Raw genomic sequence first — 27,453 nt, 5'->3', positions numbered from 1 at the left:
ATGATGTCGTGGATGCTCCACCCCTGGAGGCATTCAAGGCAGGCTGGATGGGGTCCTGAGCAGCTAAGCTGTTTGGGGGCAACCCTGTGCATGGCACAGGGTGGGGTTGAGTGGGCTTTGGGGACCCTTGCAACACAAAGCATTCTGTGATTCTATGACATGAGTACATTCAGTTTCAAAAATGATATAGAAAATATCTGAGCAGTATGATTTCCCAATCCATGTGGCTTTGAATGAAATTGTGATATGCATACGAATGGTTCTCCTCACAATTCTCTCATTTTTATGCAAGAGTTAGAAAAAAGTCCAGAAAGCAGGATACATTTCTCCAGAGTCACAGAATTCCCCTTAAAAAACTGCCCTACATGGGGAGGCTGGCGCTGAGCTACGAGGCAAGATCTTTGACAGCTCAGGTGAGGGGTGGCCTGCATACCCTCGGAGGTTGCACAGAGGAGCTCCCTGGACTCACTGCTGAGTTCTCAGTGCACCACACAGCTTTGCTGGTCTGGTTTCCAGGTTTTCTGGCTAGACATGAGAGACCAAAGAAGGAATTTTTGAAACCAATAAAGATGCAGTGGGGATGGTGGGAATGGAGTTCTCAGGACCGGCTGCTGAAATCCCACTGAAACCTGGAGGCGATGGAAACATATTGTTACTACAGCATTTTACATTAAAATTCCCTCAGACATCTAGGGTAGGCTGTAGCTGACGCAACATGGATCTCTACATAGGAGACATCTACATCTATACTAGCCATCTGAGGCTCCCTTTGTACTTCACAGAGCTTTCTCTGGGACACAATTCTTTTTATCTTAAAATAGTCACCTAAAATAGGTCAGATGAATTTTTCCACATAGAAGTGCCAACTCCTTGACAGCACAGGGCACTCTGCCTTGCTAGCTGAAGAGAGATACCCACAACAGACTTCAAATGCCAGGTCGGATGATCCCCGGTCTTGGCAGAGCTCTTCTGCTCTGCTATGCCCAGAAACACCTCCAGCCCTCATCTGGGCTGTCAGCTCTCACTGGATCCATCCATCTCTGCTCCAGTTTCTTACAACTTGGAAGTATCGAGGGGAGTACAACAAATGTTTATCTCAAATAGTTTACCTTATAACAGATGCCTGCATATATACTGCTGATGTATTCAGGTTCATTTTAGAGGTCAACTTCAAAGGGTTGAAATAAATGAAAGGTGACACTAAGAAGTTGCAGTGATAAGAGTGAAAAGATAGGATTACATCAGTGAGTAACGGGCTGAGTTATTTAGGGTCAAAACTCAGTAACATGTAAAAAATCCTTTCTCTGTATGAGATCTCCTTTAGAAAGAGGTAACCTAACCCAACTGTTGTGTACCCTTCGTACACCTATGAACCTCTGCTTCACTGAGAAGTAAAATATTAGAATGAAAATGAAACTGGGTACCTTCCAGCTCACAAGAATAGCTATTAAGGACTTTAGCCAGAATCATCTACTTATTCTTTGTCTTAAATATATGATTGAGAAAACAAAGAGCTATTGTCAGGAATCATAATAGTCCATTTGGAAAAAAAAATAGATAATGGAACACCTTTACTTATTTTCAGTGAGGCCATTCTAATAATAGAGGGAGTGATACAGCAGTTTAGGAAAGCTAAAATTAGCATTTGATGAGTATTTTATGGTTCACAATTTTCATGCTTATGATAAGGTATTATGAAATGGTAGTATCTAAATGCAAAATACAGTACCTTGCTCATGTGAGTGTTAGATGACAAGAACTAACTTAGCAAATACACCGTCCTTCAGTAACTCTCGCTGGACATCTATTTACAAAAGCTTCAAGAATGTCATGTCATTTCTTTTTTTTTTCTTTTTTGTCACCACAAAATAATAATAACCCAACTACCTGAAATATATCACCAAAGAGATTTTTTTGAATGACAAACACACTTATTTTATTGTGCTTGTTCTGGAAGATTGTTTCATAGAGCATTGCAGAAGACATACTTGTGTACAAGATAGTTTACAGGTCATATGCAATGAGCTGCACACAATAATTATTTTTTTTAGCTATCTTTTTCTTGTTTATGAAAAAATGCTCTAATAAGTGATAATTACATGTTAATGTCCTTGCCAAATATAAATATATATACTTACTTGCTTTTAAGCCACAACACCTGTATATGTACAATCATTGAATCATCTAGGTTGGAAAAGACCTTCAAGATCATCAAGCTCCACCATTAAGCAGACCTACTGGGACCCATCACTAAACCATGTTCCTAAGCGCCACATCCATACAGCTCTTAAATATTTCCAGGATTCCTAAGTACAATCCAACAACTTAGTACAGATGATCAATTTACTGCATCTTAAACCTGAATTAGATTTTTTTTTCTTATTTAGGTAGGATAATGAAAACAAGCGGTGCTATTTCCACTGCAGAAATAATTTGCTTATCGCTGTCGCTTTCTGTGAATGTTCCATTGTTGTTGTGATGTGGGTTTTCTTTTGTTGTAGTTGTTGTTGTCTGGTTTTTTTGTTTTTGTTTTTGTTTTTTAATAAGCACATAAAGGAATGCTTCAGATAAGCAGAGAGACAACTATCATGTTATTGTGTCATTACAATACAAAGGAATCAGTTTACTACCAAAGAAAAGACAATCAACCTTTAAGTCAGACTAGGATATGTTGTTGTATCATTTGTGTCAGAGACAATACACACTAGGCTAGATTCAGCCAAATGCCAAAAAATAATCTGAGCACAAATCATCACTCTTCAGAAAATCCCAATGGTAGATTTAAGCATAGCTGCGTGTTCAAGCCATATCCTCACCACGGAGTGTGAATGTTTCCCTTAAGAACAGAAAGATAACTCTGAAAGACCAAAATGTTGCTCTTAATACAGCAGTCAAACTATATTTAGAATTGTCTAAGCCTGTGAGAATCTGCCAAGTTGGTCACCCTGAAGATGTAAAAGGAGAACCTCCAGATGTCAATCAGTCAAAGACAGAAATGAAGTGATACGCAAGCAGCTCAATTATACCTGGCCGCCCACCCCTACAGTTAAAAATCTCAAGGGAATAGTTTCCCTTATGACATGAAAAAGCTGTTCTATGGCTGAATTCACAAATCTGCAGATGCAGCTTTTATGCCTTCCCACATCCGTACCAGCATTAGCAGTTGGGCTCTGCAGAACCCAGGTCCAACCCTGCTTCTGTTAGAGGTGGAAATGCATCCCAGTGAGCCTTTAAGCTTTTATTTATTTATTTATTTATTTACTTTTTTTTTTAACGTGGAATTGTTTCATCATGAGTGTTTGAGGGATTTTCCACTTACAAAGGATTGACAACACTGTAATTGGAAGTGCATGTTAAATTACAGGAGCTAAAAGAAATCAGTCAATAGATGCATTCAGTTCTCAGCCACCAAGCTATGAAGCACTGCTGAAGTTTTCTCAAAGGCTTCTTTTGAAATAGCTTCACTTCATACAGAGAATTCAGATAGTTCTTGCAAGATTCCTTCTTTTACCTCATAGTTACCATTCACATGCGGGAGTAGTGAAAAGCCTAATTAGCTGAAATTAAAACAGTAGCTAAACAAAAGATTGAGAACTCTCCCCCAGACACCCTGCTGTGCAGCAGGACACTGCTCTCCCAGGGGAAGCAGAGAAGGTGAATTTAAAGCCCCTGGGGCACAGGATGGAGTGCAGCCCTGTTCCCCTGTACTCATGAAGAGGGGACAGTGCTCTTCAAGCCCTACGCAAAGCTACATCCTGCATGACGTGATCTCTGTATTTTTCAACAAAATATAAAATAAAATAGTTTTTAATTCATCTTTTTCTCTTCTTAGTTAACTGTGAAAAAAAAAAAAAAAAAAAAAAGCAGTCAATTACCCATCCAAAGAGCCAAACACCTGTGTTTTCTACTTAAGAGAAAGTTAATGAAAAGGTTGTATAAGGGCTCTTATGGCAGATCTGGGCTCACAGCGTTAATAAACAGAATCAGCTGTCTCACAGCCATACTGGCCCTGAAAGTTGATTAAATCCAAGGACTTCTGCAGCTTGTTGGTAATCAGTACTTAAAACTCCCAACCGCGTGCTCTGCTCTCAGATCCAAGAAGGAAAATCAGAAATCTTTATGTCCCATTTTGCTAAACTCTCACAAGCCATCATGACATGTCTTTTTCGAGGGGTTGATTAAAAATATATATAATCCCAGATTTCTTGGATATTTCAATTTGAATTGTAGAAAACAGTGCAATGGAATTGAAGTTCTGCAACTCAAATCTATTGAATACTCATATGGGGAAAAACATCTTGCAGTTATTCCTAGAATTAAAACCTAAGCCAATACAAGGAACAAACAAACATCCCCCTACGTCACTCTAGTCCCACTGAAATAGAAGCACTGTATATAAGCAAATATCAGAGGGTTTTAATTGCTGCCCACCAGCTCTCATATCCACAGTTTCCAGTTATTTAAGCTGAAGTCTTACTACAAAACTTCATATTTTTACATGAGAAACTAAGACATACATATTTTTCAGGATTATAATTACATTTCCCATAAGGTCTTATAAATAAATAAAACCACCAGTTTTATTAAATGCAATTTACAAAACAGAAATTTTCTTAATGAGTATATACACTTCGATACATTTGCATTACATTATTAAACATGGAAGCTATCTTTGAGTAACTTTATAGCATATGTAACCGTGTTTGGTATATGTTGAAGTACTTCACAAATTATACATAAGTGCTTATGAACCAAATGCACAATTAAAATTACATTAGAATTTCTCCCTTGAACTATTTTCTAGAGCTTCCAAAGAAGACATACAATACCCTCTTCCCAATATATAATGCAGTGCAACCGTTGTTAGTACAATAATGTCTGATTTTAATAACTTAATGGTAGCAGTATGTTTAAAGGATACAGATAGGCAAATATTTTTGATGCACTGCTTCATAACTTATCAAGCAATTTGCTACTGTAGAGGGAGCACAGATGCACAACTGCATACAAGTGTGCCTGTGTCTGAGGGCACTGCTCCACACACCTCAGGAGTGGAAGACAAAAGCCAAAGTCAGTGCTGTCCTTAAGAACAGGCTGGCAGTCCCAGATCACATCGGTATGTGGTTCCTTTCTCTTTACTCGTGCTCCCAGTGCCAGCAAGGCAAGAGGGCACTGCAAGCTCCCTGCTGTGTTCAGCGCCTATCTCTTGGACTTTTCCAGACCAATACACACACTGTGTTCCAGCAGAGAGAGGCTGACCAGAATGGAACTCAGCTACACACCTGCACCCATTTACCTGTGTGTCGTGGAAGGAAACCTGGAGCTCATAGTTCTTCAGAATCCAGGAATGCCTGCGCAAGTGCTGCAGGGCCAAGCGCACGGCAGGCAGGACGCCCGCTGTTAAGTTCCTGCCATCGATCAAGCAGCTGCTGGGCAAGAGCCCCAGCAGGGAGAGGCGAGTGCGATTCAGCTCTTCGGAGCCCTTGACTGCCAGTAACAGAAGCAGCACCAGAACGTCCAGTTTCTGGTTCCAGAGAACCATCGTGCTGTGTTCTTCCCTTTTTCTTCCTTTTGCCTTGCAGTTTTTTCCTTCCCTTCTGCATCCCGAAGGTGAAGGCCTCAGGCCCTCCGGTTGCCTGACATTCTGCGGCTTTCCTCTGCTTCACTCAGCTGTGGCCCTCTAAGAAAGGAGCTAATTGTTATTAAAGGATAAAGACCTCTCTACGGCTGGCTTTTCCAATTTGGACAGTAATCCAGCTCACAGCAGTGCTGTGAATCAATACTTCACAAGAATAATCTCTAGGCAAATTGCTCTGCCAAATCTAATTTTAAACATGTGTCATTTTAAACATTTCTGTCGCAGAAATACTCATCCATAGGTGACAAATCGATACACAAACTGGTACGATCCCTTTGAGAATGGATATTCGAGGGACTGATCGGTGTGGCTGTACACTGAACCACTTTCAGCACTCCGCACGCAGCCGGCTGGGAAGATTGCTTTGGTTTGTGTCATCTTGCACAAATCACATTTTCAATCAGCTTCAGAAAGCCTGAACAGAATACTCTGTGCTATGTGTTGTTGATGCTTTATGTACCTCCAGTGCAAAGGCTGCGTTAGCTCAAAGCTATATATCCTGTGCCTGATTCCGCTTTCCTCAGAACTTTCTTTCTTCTATTAAAATCAGAGCAAGTTTTGAGCGTGCACTGAATTGAGTCTGTCTCTCCCATGTACAGTCACCTACCTTGGAACAGGCATCTCACACATTGCTTTAGCTACCTCAGTAATTTCATCATATTATTTGCAGCTTTCCAGGTAATTCTGTTCCATGGAATGGAGAGTGTGCTGTGCACACAGAAACACAAAGAAAATAGTGTTGCCATAGAAAATCTTTGCTGAACTAAAACCTAATCTCACCTGTGAAGAAGGGACCAGAACAAGGACCATGGCATCACAGAAGAACCTGCACCTCTGCTCTTCAGCACTCTTAGACAGTAACCAACTCTCCCCATCCCACCTGGACACTGAGAGCCCCAAAACCTATTGGGATGCTGGCATAGGCAAGTGGGGGAATGCAAGCACCAAGTCCAGGGATGGAGAGAGGGGAGGAACAGCTGGCCTGGGAGGTGCTTGTTTATTCATGGAGCAAAAAGCTCGAACTTTCTGGGAGGTCTCATTATGCACACAGCTGAATAGCAAATTGTTTTGCCATCGTGTAGAAATGCAAGATTCCGAAAGAAATGCTCTGTGCCAAGCTGGGATGAAAACCCAAAACCTCAAAAGGTTTTCATGACTCAGTAATCTGAAAGAAAAACAAAATGAGGGGCTCACAGGCAGAAGTTTGATTTGATACAAGTCAAATTTGAAATAATATGTTTGGAGCCTGGCAATTTACTTTATGAATAGTTGACATTTCAAAACAAAGTATTAGTTTGATGCACAAAGTAAGGTTTTTTTTTTAATTTAAAATTTTCAAAATACAGCGCTCAAAAACATTTTCAGGTCAATAAATTCTATTGAAACTTACATACAACTAAAAAGCATCAGGAGAAAAACTCCCAATGAAGCCTAATTATAAGCATTCTAATTTATAATTACAATCTATAAACTATGTGACATGAGGGCATGGAAATAAACAGATAAGTAAAAGTAAAGAGAGCAAAATAACACTGATTAGAGAAGCAATGAACGTCTGCCTTGGGCCCAGGGACTAGCCCCAAGCAGAAGATACGCTCAATTTGTTGCTAACCGTCCACAGTGATTCTTCTGCCAGTTCACTCATGCAACTGGGCGGGGAAGAGCCCAACAGTTGTTATTACTGCTCTCCATGCATTCTCAGGCACAAATACAAGGTAAATTAGAAATACCCAGTGTAGATCCCTTACTTGTCTTCATCAACATTGCCTGTAGCTACAAGACTGTCTGAGTCCTTCATGTGGGAAAGGAAATCCTGCTTTTGTTCCTGTACAAGGCAGTGTCCAAACCAAATGTAGCAAGGTCAGAAATAATTGGGAGAATTCCCCCAAACTGAGACATTAGGACATTACCTGAGCACAACACTAAGTATGAAGCACAGTCCATTAGCAAACCCCTACACAGCAACAATTTAACATAATACTTAATAGGCATGTTCTATTCCTTATTCTTATGATTCTATAATGTAATTATTGAAAATATATCTTTTAAACATTTTTAAGCTCAAGATATATTTTTTCCATGAGCAGAGAGACAATGCAGGCCAAGATCTTATTTAAATCCCATTTAATACCTCTCTTAGAGGCTTAAATAGGATTTTGTTGGTGAACAGTCCTTGGTCCAGCCTTCCTTATGAATGTTACTTCAATATTGACTACACTAGGGGAAAGGAGGGGAAGGAAGCACGAGGCACTCATACTGCCCAACCTCAGCAGCTAAAGAGCTGCTCTCCTCTTATATCTAAAGCTTTTCACCAACTCAGCAGGGAATACAGGACTGCATGAGTCATAGCTTTGGCTCACCTTTAGGCAACAAAAAGTATGGTTTGAATATAGGTGCTCAAAATGTGAATATCACGTCTCACCTTGTTCAACCCCTCTTGCCCCAGCCAGTGGGTTTAAATTCATGAGAGAAGTGGTGTATTGGAGGCTATGAAATCAATTTCAGCACTAGATAGATAGACATAAATTTCAAGGGCAAGCATTTTAAGAAGCATCACCTCACTGTATAGATATGTAAGTGGCTTCAATCTAGATAAGTGTTTTTTTCTCCTTGTGCTGCTTCTGGGTCTTCTAAGCAATGCCACATTTAACTCATAGCTGGCAAAGGAACCAACAAGATAATGGACAAGTGCAGCCTCATGTTATTTACTTCCTTAAAATTTACTTCCTGAGAATCTCTCTAACTGTGTGATTGTTTCTTCTACATTATCTGTACTTCTAATTAATCCTTTCATGCATGACAAAACATGTCTGTATGTTTCATTTTGATGAAATAAATAACCATATTTCCATATTTATGGTTGATTGGACAGGTACAAATTTCAGTGTTAGAATAACGTTTCCTGAGGCTTAATACCTAAAAAATACCTTTCATGCTCTTGTCACTCATTCAGGAAAACTCAGTTGAAAATCTCCCAAACTTGCTACCAAACACAACAATTATGAAATACTGAGTCACTGAATCAAGTAACTGTATCTCACGCACACGTCTCAAACATGAAGCTGAATTTCCACAATTATTTGAAACAGTAATCCTTTTGAAATTTGAATTCAGTTTCAGAAAATGAGGTCATTTCATTTTAAATCCTGCTTTCTCTTGTTTTGGGGGACTTTACCCAAGGTAGATCCTTGTTATTCAGCACAGTAAGGATCACTGTAGTTTTTGCAAGAGTTAGCTTACAGCCATAGGACACAACTGGTGACCAGAGGACTAGATGACTCATCGCTGGCATCTCCATTGTGATATCTACACAGACAAGCTAAGTAATTTGCAGAGAGGGAAACTGTAGGAGGAAACCATGCTCCCCTGTAGGAGCACAGTGCCCAGGAACTTAAGAGGGAAAAAAAACCTAGCATAAATATCTCTCCTATAGCCAATGTATTCTAAAGACAAAAGGAGAAATATTTTTGTGTTGTCTTCTTTATTGCATTATCCTCTGTCTTTCTAGCATTTTTCTGAACCATAACTCACTTCAAGAGTTATTAGTTCATGCAAAAGGTTGACTATAGTCTGTGTTAACTGTGTTAAAGGGTGGCTATATATTCAAGCTGTATGTCACCTCATTCCTCCTACACAGAACATCGTCCCCCTTGAGAAACACCCATTAACATTTATAAGATACGCTAATCCCAGCCTCAAATGTTAGCTTTTTCAAAGTAGGCTATCATTCACCCCTCTTGTCCCGGGTGTCTCTGATCTTGCTGCTTAATCGCTCAATGTAATTAGAGTACAGAGTGCTCACATATCCTAGGAAACCTCAGTAATGCACTGGAATCCATTACGATTTATTTGGATGGCAATTCCTGTTCTTATATCAAGACCAAACTTCCATCTGTGCCAAGAGTAGCTCCAATATTGAAAACTATTATCTGCCCTAACATATCTCAGCTTTTCAGGTAGCCAGCTGTTCAGCTAAAACAATTCACCTCCCACAGCATTACCAAACAACCAGGTTACCTACTCTCACTACCCAGCCAGGCCTGACCAGATTTGCTTGCAGCTAACCAGATTCACATGAAGAAGACAAATGAAAACTGTGCTGCAAATCATAGTGTTTTGCTCCTCTCACATAGCCTGAAAATCTAAGCTCAGCTCCTTACCCTCTTCCTCAGCATTGCAGCACACAGATCAGATTCATTTTCTTTGTGCTGAACAGTGGACTTAAAAAAAAAAAAAAAAAAAAAAAAAAGAGATAATATTACTAGTTTATACAACATCAGTGAGGTTATTCCTGCAGTAATCCATCAAGTTCTAGTGGTAGCACTTTGAGGATGAGAATGACAAACTAAAAGATCCAGAAGAAAGCCACAGGAGTACACAAAAGAGTAAAAAATGAAGCAGCTCTCTCTGTCTAGTTCAATGCCTTATTTACTTGCCTTAATCTATCACTTGCTGTATAAGAATCTAGGATGAAAAAAATGATTTGTAGTAATTCCAAACTTTTGAACTCACTGGACAGGGAAAATATGTTTCCACCCTTCAGTTAACTTTAAACAAAATAACCTTTATTTGAGAAATCACCAGTAGAGCTTACATGTAAGGCCTGATAGGTGTCTAGGGCTCCTAGCTACTACTGCAGAAGAGAACAACAGGTACTGAGGCACTGCTGTTGTGTTGCTGTGACCAGACCAAGGGCTTCTGCTGGCAGTGGAGCAACTCCTCTCCACGCCAACAAGGACAGAATGACGCCAGCCCTACAGACCTATAAACGTTTTATTCCACCATGTTCTCTGAAAATTTAAAGCAAGCAACTATGAATGTCTTTGTTCAAGTGGCAAATCCAGCAATCTGTCTCACAGAAGCACACGGTATTTTCTGAGGTGGGTTGGCCTGCTGAAGTGCTGAACATCCCACTGCAAATCACTCAGCGCTTTTGGAAAGCAAAACCTCACCTCAATTCAGGAACCTAAGCTGAAACTTCAAAGAGAGAAGAAAACAAAAAAAGCAAAAAAAATTGTAGCGGTTACCGTTAGTATTCTTCAGAGCAAGAGATGATGAGAGGCAGGAAGCCTGACTAAGTTTGAAGATCTGAAATGTAAGACATCTCTGTATTGCTTTCTCTGTGTAGTGGTAGATAATAACATATAATTTTACTATATTACATAAAGTCTTCCTGCCACTAGCACATACATCCAGACTAAATTCTCACCACCAACAAGGAAGCCAGTCCTGCTTGCAATTTTTATAAATGGAGAACGTGGAAGGGACAAAAGAGGAAAGAAAGGGGCTCTCACTCTCTCAAGCAATCTCCTGTAAACTACTGAAACTCAGAGCTCTCAGAATTCACATAGGTGAGGGGAAGGCAAAACTCAAGGTGCTTTACAGAACTTCCACGTAAAAGGTAGAGTTTAACATTTTTATACTGTCCTTGTACACTGAAATATCTCTATATGATGATGTTAAGTAACACAGCAGTGAATTTCTGAAAATAACAATGCTTGAAAAATATTACATGATTGAAAAATAAAACGTACCATACTAGAGTGTTAATCTGTCAAAAGCTGTCACTTTATATAGAGTAAAAATTGTAAAGAAAGGTATGTGCTCTTTGCTAGAAAAACATTAAATTCCCTGTGAGAGTAGAAGAAGTAAACAGTGGAAAGGAAGTTAATTAAAAACCCAAAAGGGGCTCTTCCTACTTTTCCCAGGAGGAACTGGAGGTAAAATGGTTTCTTAGACACCTGTTGTGTGTATGTATCTTCAGGTAATTCCGGAGACCAGCGAAGAAACTGAGGCCTGCCTTAGGCAAGAAGTATCAAAATCAAAATGCACAGCTACTGGAAGGAAACAGAAAATTGAACAAATACCTTATTTTAAAGATAAGTGATAGTGATTCTTTAATTAAAAATAAGTAAATAAATCTAAAAAAAAAAAAAAAAAAACAAGATAACTGGATGAGCTCCTCCAATGAAAGCTGCGACAATATGATTTTTGCATCCACAGAAAGGAAGAGCAACAGCAACTGCATCAACAGAGCTTAAACTGGAAACAACAATACACCTTCAAAGGGTTTCCATGCAAATCACAGAGAAGAGTTTTCCAGAGGATTTCAGGATCTGAGGGATCCTGAAGACAAGACTCAAACACTTACTCTAGTTCATAGTGGATCAAGCAAGAAATTCCAAGTGAAATATGTGGCCTATACTGTAGATGCTGGATAATCCTAACGGTCCTCTGATCTTAGAACACGTTAATTATTTAAGAGAATACCATGGCCTTAGTAGGAAACATAAGTTTTCTAATCCTATTCCTCAAACTCATGCTGTTTGCTTTCAGGCAATTAGTCCATTATCTGGGCCTTCATCTCTCCAGAGCCTCAGTAAGACAATTTGAACAGCCCTGCCGAATTAGTCCGTACATTCTAAGATCTCAGTGACTATTACTTTCAGAGAGGAGGTGGGTATTTACCTTTAATCTCTCAGCTTCAATTTTCACATTTGGAAATACTTATTTGGAAAATACTATGGATGAAATTGTCAGTACTAAAGTCTTATGATAATGAAAAGCTAATGACATGGAAATTGGACATCAATCACTGACTTGGCAATGAAATTACATGGTTATTCCAACACAAGAAAAAATATCTGAAAGAACAGTGTTTGGCGGTCAGTGTTTGCTGTTTCCACTCAGCAGGCAGCACAAACCAGCCCTAAATCCAGCAGCTGTTACCCACAGCAAAATCCTCCACAAAGAGAGGCAGCCGTGGCTGGCAAAGAAGGCTCTGTCGTCCCTCGAGCATAAGCAGCAAAGCAAGGGGAAACAACATATGACTGAAGATACATTTCAGCTTTTCTCAGGGGCACTTTGTTCAAGTCAGAGTGATGCTGTGGCTGAACCAGTTTGCTTCAGGAGTTAGCAACTGGTATATGAATGTCAGCACTAGGGAACAAGGAAAGAACTGAAAATATTATTTCTAGCTCAGCTACACCCGCAAATAAGACAGCAGTGTGACTGGCTCCTAAAAGGCTTCAGGCTGTATTGGTGTTTTAATTTCACAATTCCTAGCACAAAAATAAACTTATATATATATATATATATATTATGTATATATATATATATATATATAATAAAAAAGTGATGTATTTGTTCCCTCTCAGTTTTGAATCTTGCAGTTTGAAACAGAGCTCCAGCAAGGGGCTGCCACATACCCACACTCATCTCCACAGGACTGAGTCACACCAGTGCTGACTGACCTCAGTGTGCTTCTCTGCTTGCCCCAGCTGCTCCAAAAGTTAGCTGAGCCACAATGGACTGTGGTGGATTTCCTTTCTTAACTTCCACCACTCAATCACCTGAGCCAAAACTCTATATTCCAAGGTTCAAACCTTGCTAAGAAGAAGTATCTTCTGTCCAGTGGTGGCAGTGACCTCCATTTGAGTTTCGTGAAGGAACTGTTTGGTTCCCACCTCCCTCAACTTCCTCAAATGCATTGCTATGCTTTGCTATTCCGCCGTATGCCAAGAAAATTCCCATAAAGCAATGAAATTTCAAGTGGAGAACAAAGCTTGATCCACAAATGCATCATTACTTCATTATGTCGTTCACAAGAGATGCTGATCTGTAGCCTTGAGATGTGGTGCTATTTGTTGTCATCTCAAACAGCTGCATGCATTCAATTAAAACAGTACAAATACTGCACAGAAAACTTTTTCTGTGAATGCCATCATAACTCTCTTTTAGCTCCTTCCTCTCTCTTTTCCTATCACAAAATATTTTCTTCACAGTTATCTCTAGAATATTACACTCCATCTTTTCCACAAACCTGAGTAATTTACGGTTGTTGGTAACTGTTTCAGAGGACAGGGCCTTCCCCCTCTTTCTGCAAATGTAAATGGAAACTCCCTCCTGGATTTACTCAAAAAATTACTTTTCTGCACTGACAGAGTGTGTTTGGCATTTGAATCAAAAGATTCCATAACAGTATGTTTTGCAGTATGCATGGGATAAGTTATACATGAAATTGCAAGACATATGCCAGAAAATGATACATTGGCTTTAATTTCTCTGCAAAGATATTTAGAGGATATACATTCTGCAGGTCTGAGATCCACACCCAGAAGAGTGGGTGCTGTGAATACATGATTTCTCTCCTCTCCCCACCTACATCTTAGCATCAGTGGAAAAACTAGCATGGAATTAACATAAATGCTTAACTTTTAGATGACTCCTTCCAAGTTTACAAAACTCAAATGCAAAAAGAGGTTATATGCCTTAAGTGGAACCATATTGAATGAAAGTCAAAGGGAACATCGATGGCTTTAACAAATACATCCATTCCAGGCGGAATGCTGCCAGCAGAGTAGCCTGTGATCATTACCTGTATAGCGTGGCATGCATATCATCAGTCTAAACTATCTGCATATATCAGAAAGCATTAAGTACTCAGTGATATTTGAAAGTAAGAAATTATCCATCAACTTCAACATATGCCAGACACAAGTTCACGATAATACCAGAGTCTGTCTGTTCGGTCTGACTTTTAGCATATTTTTGGTATTCAGCTGGCTGCTCCCCTTAGAACAGACGACTAGGACAGCACCTCACCTGTCCTATTTCAAGTTCTGCCTTAAAAATGAAAATAAAGCTCCAGGAAATTCAGCAATCAGAACACTCACAAATGATGTGAAGGAGTCGGGCTGTGTTTATGTTGTTATCTTAAAACAGACCTTCTGCCGCTACACCTGCGTGCAGGCTCAAGTCCTGGGGGGAGGCTGAAGTGCCACTGCACAGCTTGGATCTGGGGCCCCTTTCATGCCCTCCCAACAGTAGTGCTGAGGAACTGCTTGCCCTGGCTGCAGACAGAAGGGTAGGCTGACCCCAGAGGAGCTGGAGGTTGGAGGCAGGCTCACCCACGTGTGCTGGAGGGTCCTGATGGAGTTCAAGTTTCATCTCGGGGTACATCATCCATGTACAGAGTGTGTCAGGCTCACCCCAGATCCTGATTTACCACACTTCCCACACAAATCCAGCTGCTATGAGAGTGACTCCAGCCTGCGCCTCCTGAGACAGCCAGCCTAACCAGCACACTGTGTGCAGTTCTCTCAGGGGGATGCTCTCACTCGATTCTGTGAGGGAAGAGCTGCTCAGGTGGCAACCAAAAGCTGGCAGTCCTCTGAGACCCAGCCATTGGACTCTGTACTTCATGCTCCTCATGGATCCCTTATTTTGCTCCACTGCCAGAAAATACCTCTCCTGCTCCTAGACTATGTTGCCTGTCCTTAATAAGTGTGTGTGACTCTTACTCCAGCATGCAGGAACAAGACATGAGTCAACTTTGTTGACAGCAGTCCTGAGTGGGCTTTTCTGCAAAAGACAGCTTTACTTGGAGGCTGAACTTCTCTTTCGACATAGAATAGCTGGTAGAAATGACCCAGACTGATGCACAGCCTATACAACTTTTTTTAAACCTTGAAGAAAGAAGGTCTTGCTGAAAAACACAGAGATTTTCATAGTAAAAGGAAAATAAAGGGAAGGCCTTTTTATGACATATCTACATTATAACTTCTTGTCAGATAAATTAGGTGAGGCAGTTTCTCCTTAATTATAGAATAGAAGGCAAATATGTATTAAATATCAAGAAGTTTCCATTTTCCTTAAAAGGTTTTTGTGGAGTTCTGTGTATGCGTCATAGCCTACCCTCTATGCTCTTTAAAGGTATTAGAGTATGTTGTTATGTAAAGACGAGATTACATCAGGATTACTACAATTTATTTGTAGTTATTAGAGGAAATTAAATAATCTCACCACCGTAGTATGAATTTTCTTCTTTCTTTGTGATAATATATCCCCCTTAGTTCTGGAAGGTGTTTTTCAGATCGTTTAGACTCCCTTTGCTCTCCAAAAACAAGTGACAGCATCCTAACCTGCAGACACGACTTTCCTGGCTATAAATGTTTAGATTCAAAATAAAATCATCCTCTCTCTGCAACACCTGCAGCACTGATCCTACAAGAAATCAGAAAATATATTCCATATTCAAGGGAAAATGTCCAGATGCAGAAGGGCAGATATCCAACTTCCATTAAGGCCCTTGTCTTCTCCCACTGTGCCTCTTCCTCTAGTTTCAGCGAGGTTAGTTTTTGCATGATGCAAATTAAATACTATTGAAATGCATAACATTCTCTATTAGAAGGCTTAGCTCCTTATTTTAGGATTATTCTGCTTTTTTCCCTCCAACAGATGTGTGCCAGGATGCTAATGTAGATAACATCCTTCCCGATTTAAATGAAGTTGAGAACTGTGTGTAGCTTTTGGAGAGCCGAGCTCACTATTCTGCAAGAAATTTCTTTGCATTTTCAGCAAACTATAGTTACAATCACAGGGTTTGGAAAAAGAAGAAATACTGTATCACAGTATTGATCCAAAGCCATAAACTATCAAGCGCCCTTAACTTCCAGGACCCTGTCCAAGGGCTGCTGGAATCAGTGAATTACTGCCATTAATTTCAATAGGCTTGGATAAGACTCCTTACAGATAATCACTCTTGTTTCTAAAATAACCTAATTATGACACTTTGTCTAAGAGTTTCATCTCAGCTTTGCTCCTGCTCTCCCTGAGATGGGCGGGACTACCTGAATTCACCACAACTTATACCAGAGTTCTGCAAACATCTCCACCTGAGCTGTATTATATTCACCAAACCTGGACAGGAATGTCTGAGCAAATAAAGCCGTGCCCACGGGCCAGCAAAGCAGGGCTCACTGAACTGCATCGGGGTCATGCTCCAGACATATTCAACCATCAACAGTACTCAAGTCAGAAGCCTCCATGTTTGCATATATACTTGCTGTAACCTGTGGTTTTATTTTGCACTGAAGATATCATTCACAGAATCATAGCTGCTTGAGATAACAGATTAAGGACTACAGTGAACTCTGAGCTTCATCAGCTTAACTGTGTTGATAAGCACTAGGAATGCCACTGCAGTGCTCAAGGGTTAGACACAGAGAGCAGCCCAAGTTGGGAAACCCACTGCAATTCCAGTGGTGGTCAGTAATATGGACACTCCCATGTTCCACTGTACAGAAACATCAAGCAAACATTATGTAGTTCAACTTCCCCGGGAAGCCGCCTCAATAATGAAAAGAGATCTGATTTGTTTGTCTTTATAATACTTTCATGATTATTTTTCATGAGATTTTTATTGAAGTGTTACGTAAAGCTGCAACACAAACATCAGTTCGTAACAGCGGGTGATTTTGGAACTCCACAAGGGAGTTTCTGAATCACTGCCATGCATTTCCTAAATCACTGTCATGCATTTCCCAGGCTCTACATCTACACAACAAACATTTCTCTGGCTGTACAAAAACCCCAGGTGCTCAGGGTCCCACATTCTCTCTCCAAGAGCAGCCAGAGTCAAGGCACCCGCGAGGTCTTGGAGAGGAGCAGGTTTGTGGTTACATAAGGACAAGGATCCGGGCCCTCCGGGTGCATCCATCTATCAGCAGTCTGAGAACAGGCTGAGCACCGAGCGAGCAGCAGGAGGGAGCAACCCTTCTGCTTATCATAAGACAAAAGGTAATGGCTGAGCACAACGAAAAAGTTTGTGCTACCATTACGCATTTAAAGGCTGTTCCAGTTAATGTTCCTGTTCCATTGCGATGCTCCTTATGAACACTCATTTGTTTACTTGTCACTATTAAGCGTGCAATAACGACCTGACCGCTCTCCAAATACATAGATTTGCCTGATTTAGCATTCCATAGCCATCCATTTATTAATTGCTTAAAAGCATCCATAGCCACACAGCACACAGGCAGCAGAATCCCAATCCTTCACATCCTTGGAGTACCAAACAGTAAAAATGCAATTTTTAAGGAACCGGTGCGCATTCCAGAGCCTATCAGGCAGTTCCTTCAGTTGCTCTGTACATCCTAAAGCTGTCTACCCTGCTCAGAACCCCAAATCTGTAAAACAACTGTAAAATATTTTGATTGCAATCAGGTGCAGCCCCTCATTGATTGGGATGTGTGTGCAGAAGGAAGGTTCCTGCTTCTCCACTTCCTGTGCACTCATTATTTTGCAACGATCCCATTTGAGGGGTGGATTTAAACGGAATAATATCATGAACACGGGACTGGGAGAACCGTGATCTTTTTTCTCCCCAAGACCACACTTTATGAAACAGGTAATGCCATTCCAAAAATCCCCCAGAATTCTTTTCATTCTGATCGCAAAGGTTCATTTTTAAGGAGACAAACGGCAGCTCGGGGCTGCTCCTGGCGCAGCATCCCGGCCTTCTGCACCCAACAGCACCCAAACGACACCCTCACCGCTACCGCCCCAAGCCATCCGAAACAACGCCACGACAAATGCGTGTCGGTGAAGGGCAGCCGCCCCACATGGAGAGATTTCCGGGGCGACCTTGAGTCAGCACAGCCCGGTATCGCCGCTCTCTAGCCGGAGAGGGGCTCCCGCAGCGCAGCGGGGGCTCTCAGCATCCATCCCCGCGCCGCACCGGGGGCTGTCGTGGAACGGAGCGCGGCGCGATTCACGCGGGGCGGCTGCCACCTTGAGGGCGGGCTCCGCATCGAGCCGGCATCTCCCTCCGTTTAGCGAAGTTGCGACCCGAACGGAGCGCGTTGGAGCGCCGGGTACCAACTTCCCTACGCCTCCGCCTCCCGCCCGCAACCCTTCCGCACCCCGAACAGCACCGGGCCGCGCCGGGGCCGGGCGGCCCTCAGCCATCCCACGGGCAGCGGTACCGCAGATTTAACTCTTTCCGCCGATCTCCACCGGCTTGCCTCGGGCCGCCTCCGGAGCCCGCGTCCGGCGCGAGGATGGGGAGGCATCCGGATGGAGACGGAGTGGCCGGCGTGCATCTGTTGCTGGAGGCGGCGAGCGGCCGCCGCGGGTCCGGGCCCCGCGGGCAGAGCCCCTACGGAGCGGCTCCGTGTCCTCCGCCGCCTCTCCCCGCGCGTCTCCCGGCGGCGCCGCAGCCCCCGCGTCCGCGCTGCCCTTGCGCCCCGGCCCCGCAGCGCCCCGGGACTGGGCGGCGGCGCGTCCCCGGCGAGCCCTACCTCCGTGTCGTAGAGGCGCAGGTCCAGGAAATAGGGGTTGAGCAGGGACTCGTTGCGGATCTGATCCATGGCCAGCTGCACGGCGGGCAGCACCCCCCGGCCGATCCTGCTCTTCTGGTCCTCCTCGGACTGGCTGAGCGGCATCAAGCCCATGATGGAGATCGGCGTGGTGGCGTTGGGGGGCAACCCGGCAGCCCCCCGGGAGCTGCCCCGCGACCAGCCCCAGCCCGGCGGCACCCAGCCCAGGCACAGGAGCAGCAGCAGCATGGCAGGGCTGGAGGTGGCGGCGGCCGGGCTCCGCGCAGAGGGATGCATGCTGCTGGATGGGGGGAGGAGGAGGAGGAGGAGAAGAACTGGGGAGGGGGGGCGGACGGAGCGGCGGGAGGGAGCCGAGCCCCGCTTAGCCCGGGCGCATCCCCCGGCGGCGGGAGGGAAAGCAACGCCTCCCGCTTCCAAGGGAGCCTCGGGGTCTCCTCTCTCTCCCCCACCCCCCCCCCCGCCCCCCTCCCCTTTCTCTCTTCTCCCCTGGCAATAATCCTTCTGGCAATGGCGCCTACTCCTTCCCAGGTCTGCCAGCTGCAGCCACCAGAAACGATAAATAAATAAATAACCCCCCCACCCCCCCCACCCCGCTCTCCCTGTACCCTCCTCCTTTTCCTCCTCCTCTCTTCCCCTCCTCTCCCGGCGGCGGAGCAGGGAGCGGGACCTGCCTCTGCCTCCCCGCTGCGCTCCGCTCGGGGAGGAACGGCACCTCCCGGGCGCGAGTGATGGAGCATGGTTGGGGGAGAGGGGGGGGGAGGGAAATGGGGAGCGAGAAGAAGCCCTTACTGAACACCTCCCTCTCCTCCTCCAAAAAGAAATAAATATATATAGAGGGATATAGAGAGAGAGAGAGGGAGAGAGAGGGAGAGAGAGGATGCTCCGATACAATAAAAAAAAATAAAAGAGGGGGGGAAGGAGGGGAGCGGGGGAGGGGGGGAACGGTACGGTCCTGGGGTGCAGCGCCTTAATGTCGCATTCTTGGAGCCGGGGCACTCCCGCGGGGAGGGAGGTGCCGCACTCGTCGCCCTTCGGCTCCGATGCCGGGCAGGGCCGGGGGACGGTGCAAGGCACGCGGGGAGCGCGCACCCCCCGCCTCCGCTCCCGTGCAGCACGCAGACACGCGCCCACGCCGGCTCGGCACCTCCGCCACCGCACACGCACAAGCGCACACACACACACAGAGCCTGGGCCATGGCAACTCCACAGCTCGCGCACAGGAGCGCGGCGTTCTGCAAAACCAGGTTATTTCTGGGTTATCGTTTGTTCTCTCCGCAGGATTCCCGCAGCCCGGCAGCGCGTAGTGACCGCGCCGTGCCTTCCTCCCATCGCGGACCCCCTGCGCAGCGAGTGGAGCCGGGCACTGTGTGCGTCCCGCTGGGGGAACATGCAACCCTGCCAAACCCGGCCAGGGGCATCTCGGGTTTTGTAGATTCGCACTCACTGCAAAGCCGGGATGAGGGGCAGCTGAGGAAAATGGGATTGTTTAGTCAGGAGAACAGAAGGCTCAGGGGAGACCTTACCGCTCTCTACAACTGCTTGAAGGGAGGTTGTGGAAGAGCGGGAGGTGGCCTCTTCTCCCAGGTAACAGCAATAGGGTAAGAGGAATGCCCTCAAGTTGTGCCAAGGGTTGATTCAGGTTGAATCTTAGGGAAAAATTTCTTCTCTCCTTTTCTCCTGCACCCCAGGGAGATGGTGGAGTCACTGTCCCTGGAGGCATACAGGAACCGTGTGGATTTGGCACTGAGGGATGTGGTCAGTGGGCATGGGTTGGTGGTTGGAATACATGATCTTAGTGGTCTTTTCCAACCTTTATGATTCTATGAAGGCCAACCTATTATATCCCATAAACAATGGTGGCATCTGTGCCATAAATTGGGAAGAATCTTTATAGATTAATAAATTCTAAGATCATAATGACAAGACCTTGAGCCAAAAGCCCTTAACCTGTCACCCCATAACTCCTGTTTCTTTGCAGCCCTTCCTGTGGAATGACATCTAACAGTGCTGACCTAAAGACATCTGTAAAGAAGAGGCCATCACCTCTCTTGATAAATTAATTCTGTCATTTGCTAAGATGTGAATCAGATTCAGTACAAATTTGTCTCACGCAGGTTGCCAGCCTTTGGTGAGGCTGCCCAGAGAAGCTGCGGTGCCCCATTCTTGGAGGCACTGAAGGCAAGGTTGGATGGGGCCCTGGGCAACTGAGCTGGTAGGGGGCAGCCCTGCCCACAGCAGGAGACTGGAACTGGATGATCTTTGAGGTTCTTTCAACCTAAGCCATTCTGTGATTCTGTGATTCTTTTCATGTTTTCATCAAATTAAGTACTCCTGGCATTGCTGATATTCCCTCACACACATACGCTAATGTGTGCACACTGCAATAGCAAACCCCTGGAGGCAAAGCAGCAAGGCTGTCCCAAGAGGCTGCCTCCCTGTGGAGCCATCCACATTACATCTTCAATTCTTTTTGCCTGAGCACGTGAGCCGCTTTTTTCTCCTGTGTGCCTGATCATGCCTTGCAATAAATCGCAGTGTGTGCTCTCCATTCACACAAGTGGCCTGCCCTGCAGTTTGTCACCTGCAAACTTACAGTACATTATTTTATTTCAGAAAATTGATCATTGTTACACCAAGAACAGATCTCCCTAGGATCCCATCAGGAACAGAGGGCACACTGATTTTGTATAACATTATTTTTAATCACCATTTCAATCCTAAATGAATGTCATTCTCACCTACATCTGCAATAGGTACCAAGACTGTTTGTCAAATGCTGTTTCATGTGAAATCACTCCTTCAGAGTTGATGGAAGCCCCATCCCAGGAGATACTCCAGGTGAGGCAGGATGGGGCTCTGAGCACCCTCATCTGCTGTAGGTGTCCCCGTCTACTGCAGGGGAGCTGGACTAGATGTCCTCTAGGGGTGCCTTCCAACTCAAACAACTCTATGATTCTGTGAGAGCTGAGTTCCAGCTCTTGTGCCCAAACTGTAAAGATCTGGAGCATTGCTGGCTGCCATTTAACCTAACCAAAGCTGTACTTCAGATTTGGTCTATTGAACAATCTTGCAATTTTGATTGTAATGCCTTTGTTGCAGTCTTCTCTGTGAGGAAAGCAGAGATGCTTTTGCTTCATGGTGTGAAGACGGAGTAATAAAGGCTTGGGAAACACTGAGACACTGAAGCATTCAAGCTCCATGTTAAGAAAAGCTATGAAAATAACCTTTTTTTCAGGCTGGGGACTTAATGTGGGGAAATAAATAAAGCCATATATTGAACAATGAGGATTAAGCTAAATAAGCCTTTCTAAATCCTTCCTCTGTACTCAGCAAGGCATGGAAAAGAGTTTCAACATCTTTTGTAAAAAGGAAAAAAAATAAAAATGCAAGAAATAGTTCATGATCAAGTAATTATAGACAACACTGCAATGTAGGTGCACTGATGCTGTTTAGCTTTAATAAAGAACATCTTTTCTGATGCTTTTAAAGACTTCCTCTGAGATCCTATCAAAGCTTTTCATACAAGATGCATATAAGGTTTCAATAAGATATATACATAGTTATCTTCTGCAAATCCTCTTCTTTCCTGCCAGCAGCACTCAGGAATTTCTCCTTTACGCCTAGCAGACGCAGGTAGTGCCTCCTTTTAGATGAGAGGCCTAGCAGAGAATTGCACCAGACTTTTTTGAAAAATTATCTCAGACACAGCCTCCTCCCCAGCCAGCTCCTCTTTATTTTTCCTTTCCCTAGAAATCCCCAGAACATCTCACTACCATAAAATCAGTACAGTGCATCCCTGTGGAAGACATCCTTTAATACTGCACACATCCTTTATCTGCTGTGCAAAAATATTTTCTATTCTAATTTGGTGGTCAACAGTAGGCACTGTGTCCGTTTGTTCCTTGTTGGCTAAAACATCCGTTCTCAAGAGTAGTAAACCCTGCTCCCTTTGCTTGAAAATCAAATGCCACTTTCTCCTTGGCACATTATCCAGTCACGTCAGCATTTTAGTCACACAAGCCGTTCAGCTGTATTTCAGTAAACACTTCTGTCCAATGTCTTCCTGTTAAATAATACTTTCCAGTTCCTTCCAGGTATTATCAAGTCTTCTCATAGTGTGTGCAGAGTTAACGCATTTTATTCCATATGTATTCCTTCAATGTTCATGAATTTCAGGTCCAGATATCTGCGCTGCTGTTTTTCCCTTGACCACTTACTTCCACAGCAAGTTGAATACCTTCAGAGGATGTGTGAATTCAAGAAGACTGCTTTTCCCTTCCCACCAAGCAATGAGCTCTGCAGCTGGTCCTTCTTCACCCTGGAAGCCAGCCTGATGCCACATGAAGCATGTCACGCTGCCCATCAAACTACAGCTCCATCCTGGGTCTTCTGTCTTCCTTCCTCTTGCTTTTGAAGACAGGAAAAATTGCATATGCATACCTAATCGTTTTCCTTTGTAAATGGAAGTGGAAGAACTGCAATGCTCTAATTCCGACCCAGCTACTGCTGCTGGAGCCAGCCATCAGCAAGCTGGCAGAGAAAAGCTCCAGCACCCCCCTCTTCTTCCTACCAAGGACTTCACTTTCCTTCAGGACAGCTTGAATTGCAAGTTTGGGTTTTATGGGTGCTTCACATGGTTTGAAGGAAAGGGGAAAAAAAGTGGCTCTGAACACTCACGATTTCTTAACACTCAAGAGTATTAAGCAACAGAGGAACGTCTGGTTGTTGTATGGCTGCTGTATTGGACTGTGTGGAAACTCTTTCTTTCTCATTTTCAAAGAGTCTTAGGAGACCAAAATCAGATGGAATATTGATTTGTGACTTAGACTTCTAATTTTTCCAGTTGTCCGAGATATTCAGCCTCTTCTTTGCTGAGAAGCCCAAAGTCTACACTCCATTCCTCAAAGGGTAGCCCTGACCTCCCACTGAAGAAAGTCTCTGCACTGTGAATCAGACATGTGATCAACTCCTTCATCCTCCAAACTCGAAGCCAGACACTAATACAATTCCAGTGAGCAGAGAAAAAGGAAAGGAACAAGGAAAAAAGAAAAAAAAAGGAAGTAGGTGGCCTAAATGGACAATAACTTACATGGAGCAAGCTGGTGATGCTATGACATTCAGTGACTGCTCCTGAACTGAACGTAAGCATGTTTGTCTAGCAAATACTCAGTGCAGGCTAGTAGTTTTGCTGGCATAGAGGGAAACAGTTCAGTTGCATGTAACTGGAATCTCAGAACATCAATACGTCTCTCCAAACAAATGCAGAGTAGCAAGATGTACAAGAGAACAATTTCCAACTACTAAATTTCATTTGCGTATGACCACCTGCTGATAAAATCTGGAAGTCTCAAAACTAAGAAAACCTTCTTGACCCTAATGGTCAACGAGCATTTTGTCTACAAGTGTAATTGCTGGGCTTTCATTAACTTATTAATGTAATACAATCAACAGTCATGAAGGAAAACCAGGAATGAACAGAAAAACCTTGCTGTGTTGGTACACTTCTAACAGCTCTCTCATGCAGACACACAGCTTTGATTTGTGACTCCACAAACTGAGCACTGTTGCTGCTAGCAGGTGAACAAAAGCATTAATGAGAAATGGGAACTTGAGAGAGCATAAAATAGAGTTCTCTTCTCCCAGCTGCTACAGGGATCAGAGCCTAAGAAATCAGAGGAATGGTTAAAAGAAAACCACTGACCATATGAAACAAACAAACAAACTCCCACAGTTGCCACTCTACAGAGTTACAAAATATTTTATTAGTTCCAACATTGATTTCATCAATCCAACCCACAGAGACAGAGCTTTAAAGTTCTCCACAAAAATATTCAATCTTTGTGGTTTCTGATAGGTCTTGGTAGAACCTCCATGTATATGCACTACAGGAAGAAATGTTCCCCCTACACCCGAATCATATAAATAGATATGACAAAATGACATGAGTTTATGAGGATTCAAAGGAAGTTCTGTACATTTTATGTAGAAAATAAGAACAAATAATGGAAGAAACCAAGACTTTCGAGGGGAAAAATGGTTGAAATCTTCACACTTCTACGTGTAAAACATTTCCAGCTGAGATAAGGAAGTCTCCCTTATGTGCTGAAACTATTAAATCAACACTTTAATGATGATAGTCAGTGACCAAATACACTGACTGCTATACACACTACTTGTCTGATTGGGTAAAAGCAGACCCCACACTTAACAGCTGTAAACATCTTGTACTGGAGCAGATTAAACCCCATGTTTTCAATAGAACTATATGTGCTGCCATGAGCAACTTGTCAGAAAAGGCAAAATGTGAGTTATATCTGAAACATTCCTTTTTAACTAATAGCAGCTCTGTATCATATTGGTAACTTATAAAAACACTTTTTGTTTACCCAGTAATTTTTAACCAACATTTAAATGTTTACAATTTAATGAAAGTTATAGTTTCTTAGATTCATTTTCTCTAACTGTAATTTTGAAACAAATCTCCCATATTTAAAGAATTGTTGCTAGGTTTGTTCTTGCAAGTTCTATGCATGTTGAAAATCCACACAGTGCTGAAGTAATCTGGGACACAGCTGCACACTTAGATTCACATATAGCTAAACAACTTTGCCCTGAGTTGTTGCCTTATTTCTTTAAGAAAGATGAGAAAAAACTACTTGCAAAATCAGCATTCTAAGCATGCTTAGAAACTCAACAAGTGCCTTGAGTAACTAAAATTGTCACAACATTTAATGTACAGTATTGTCAAGCAATGTGCAATCTGTATGCATCTAGATTGTTATTTGTGCAAAAATATGCAACCTTTTCTGCCTCAATGTGCAAATCCACACTGTCTTCAGTGAGGGGTCTGTTGTAGCCAGTTAGGGGCAGAACTGGCCTATATTCTCCCTCTTGGTATTTAAAAGAGGGGGAGAAATATTAACTAGCATCTGTTAAAAGGCACAACTGCAAAATGTTTTAGTAGAAAAATAAACATTTTAAGTTATTGGCAGATAACATTAGTGCAATTATTTTGACTGCCTTACTTTCTTTCACACAGTAGATTAAAAAATACATTGTCACTTGTGAAAAGAACCTAAGACACTTCAGAAACAGTTATGTAGCTGCCAAATAAAGGGAACTGAAGAGGAGCAGGTTCTGTGACATGATATAACCACAGTACTTACTTAATGTAATTCTCCATAATTAGTGCCATTTAACGCTCCAGAAACACAAAATTTAATGCTTTTAAACTAATTACTGTCCTTCTCATAAAAAAATATACCACTTATAGAATTTTCAAAAGGCTGACTATCTGCTGACTAGGAAGAGAACATTTTCATATTCAGCTATATACCGATGACATCTGGATCAACTTCTTTCTTTGAAGAACCATTTTTGGTAGTCTGAATTGGAACACGGTCGTAATACTGGTGCTGGATTACCATTGTAGGAATTTGACTCTGCTTGTAAGCACTTCTGAGTTTGCATATGAAACAAAGTACCATCCTACAAAAGAGAGAAAGAGGACTTTATCAAAAGTCCTAACTTTTAAACTTATTTTATGTCCTGACACTTAAGTTTGTAAACGATATGCTTTCTCAGCTCACTTTTATTCCCTTTTGTTACTACATCACAATATGGGCAGAGAAAACCAAAGTGAAATACATGTGTTACTTAAATTCACTTAGTCTGCACGTAGCAAGTACATTTAGTTATTGTTAGTTAGTTGCCTATTTCAGATATATTTTTGACCAAAAAAAATTGCCATTTATTTACAGGTTATATTTGTAGTGGAAAAAGCAAAAAATTCTAAGTGTGCCTCTTGCCTTCAAATCTCTGTGCAGTCAGCTGGATTTGCTTAAGGATAGCACAGCTGCCTAAAAGGCACAAGGCCTGACCGGCCTGTGCACTCGTGTTCCCAAAGAACATCATGTGAGGCCTCAAGCCTTCCTGTTACAGGAGTCTCCAAAACCATTTTATCTCCAGTTCACATAGCTCACTCAAATCTAGAAGCGCTGTCAACCGAAATACTGAGCTGCAATAAGGTGGTGTAACCAACTGTGGAGAACACCAAAGACAGGCCCAGGTGACATCCGCACGCCTAACTATTTTCAAAACCCCTGATGGACACCACTATGCTTGAGTGTAAGCTTGAGTTCTTTGAAAATCTTGCTCTTCAATCCTCAGGAATGTTGCACTAATGGCACCTTGCTCCGTAGCTTCCAAGGGCCAGAGGTGTGCGCTTGCTCATGTGTTTGCTCGCAGGCTTAGCTGCTGAATGACTTTCTGGTTTCCATTTGTGATAATTCACGCTTCTGCGTGGACTAATCAATATCTGACCCACTTGCTTTCGATGCGGTGCCAGGCTGCTGGGAAGGCTGTTCAAATCTCTGGTAATGGTACATCCCTGCTACTTGTTTAAGGACTGCTCCTCTAGTGTCTGACATTTTTCAACACAAAGCAGGAGATACGCAGTACTGATACCTGGCCTATCACTTGCCTTGAAACATGGGGACCAATGATTTTGATTTAATACAGCACAATAAGAGGAATCAGTACAGAGCAGTAGATTCAAGTCACACAGTGGAACAATGCGGTCATGAGAAAGAAAGAGGATTTAGTATCTGAAACTTAATTACTTTAAATGTGAATGGCTAGGAATGCTGTATTCCAAAACTGCATTTTCTCAGTTATTTTTATGAAGTGACTGAA

The 27,453-nt window shown here is 42.9% G+C and overlaps 2 protein-coding genes across 2 annotated transcripts in view; both read right to left on the bottom strand.

Annotated features, from left to right (window-relative positions):
• Positions 1–19,035, bottom strand: part of GABBR2 (gamma-aminobutyric acid type B receptor subunit 2) — a 448,585-nt gene extending 429,550 nt beyond the window's left edge. Inside the window, exon 1 of the mRNA XM_042869427.1 lies at positions 18,721–19,035. Coding sequence (XP_042725361.1) covers positions 18,721–19,035 — 315 coding nt within the window. The remainder of the gene's footprint in view (positions 1–18,720) is intronic.
• Positions 19,036–24,501: 5,466 nt separating this feature from the next.
• GALNT12 (polypeptide N-acetylgalactosaminyltransferase 12) overlaps positions 24,502–27,453 on the bottom strand; it is a 45,165-nt gene continuing 42,213 nt past the window's right edge. The window contains exon 10 of the mRNA XM_042870215.1: positions 24,502–26,247. Coding sequence (XP_042726149.1) covers positions 26,110–26,247 — 138 coding nt within the window. The 3' untranslated portion in view covers positions 24,502–26,109. The remainder of the gene's footprint in view (positions 26,248–27,453) is intronic.

This window comes from Lagopus leucura, unplaced genomic scaffold, assembly GCF_019238085.1.
Source record: "Lagopus leucura isolate 7727_CA_CO unplaced genomic scaffold, USGS_WTPT01 Super-Scaffold_100002, whole genome shotgun sequence".
Classification (NCBI taxonomy): Eukaryota; Metazoa; Chordata; class Aves; order Galliformes; family Phasianidae; genus Lagopus; species Lagopus leucura.
The sequence above is the reverse complement of the archived record's forward strand: the minus strand, read 5'-3'. Positions and strand labels throughout refer to the sequence as shown.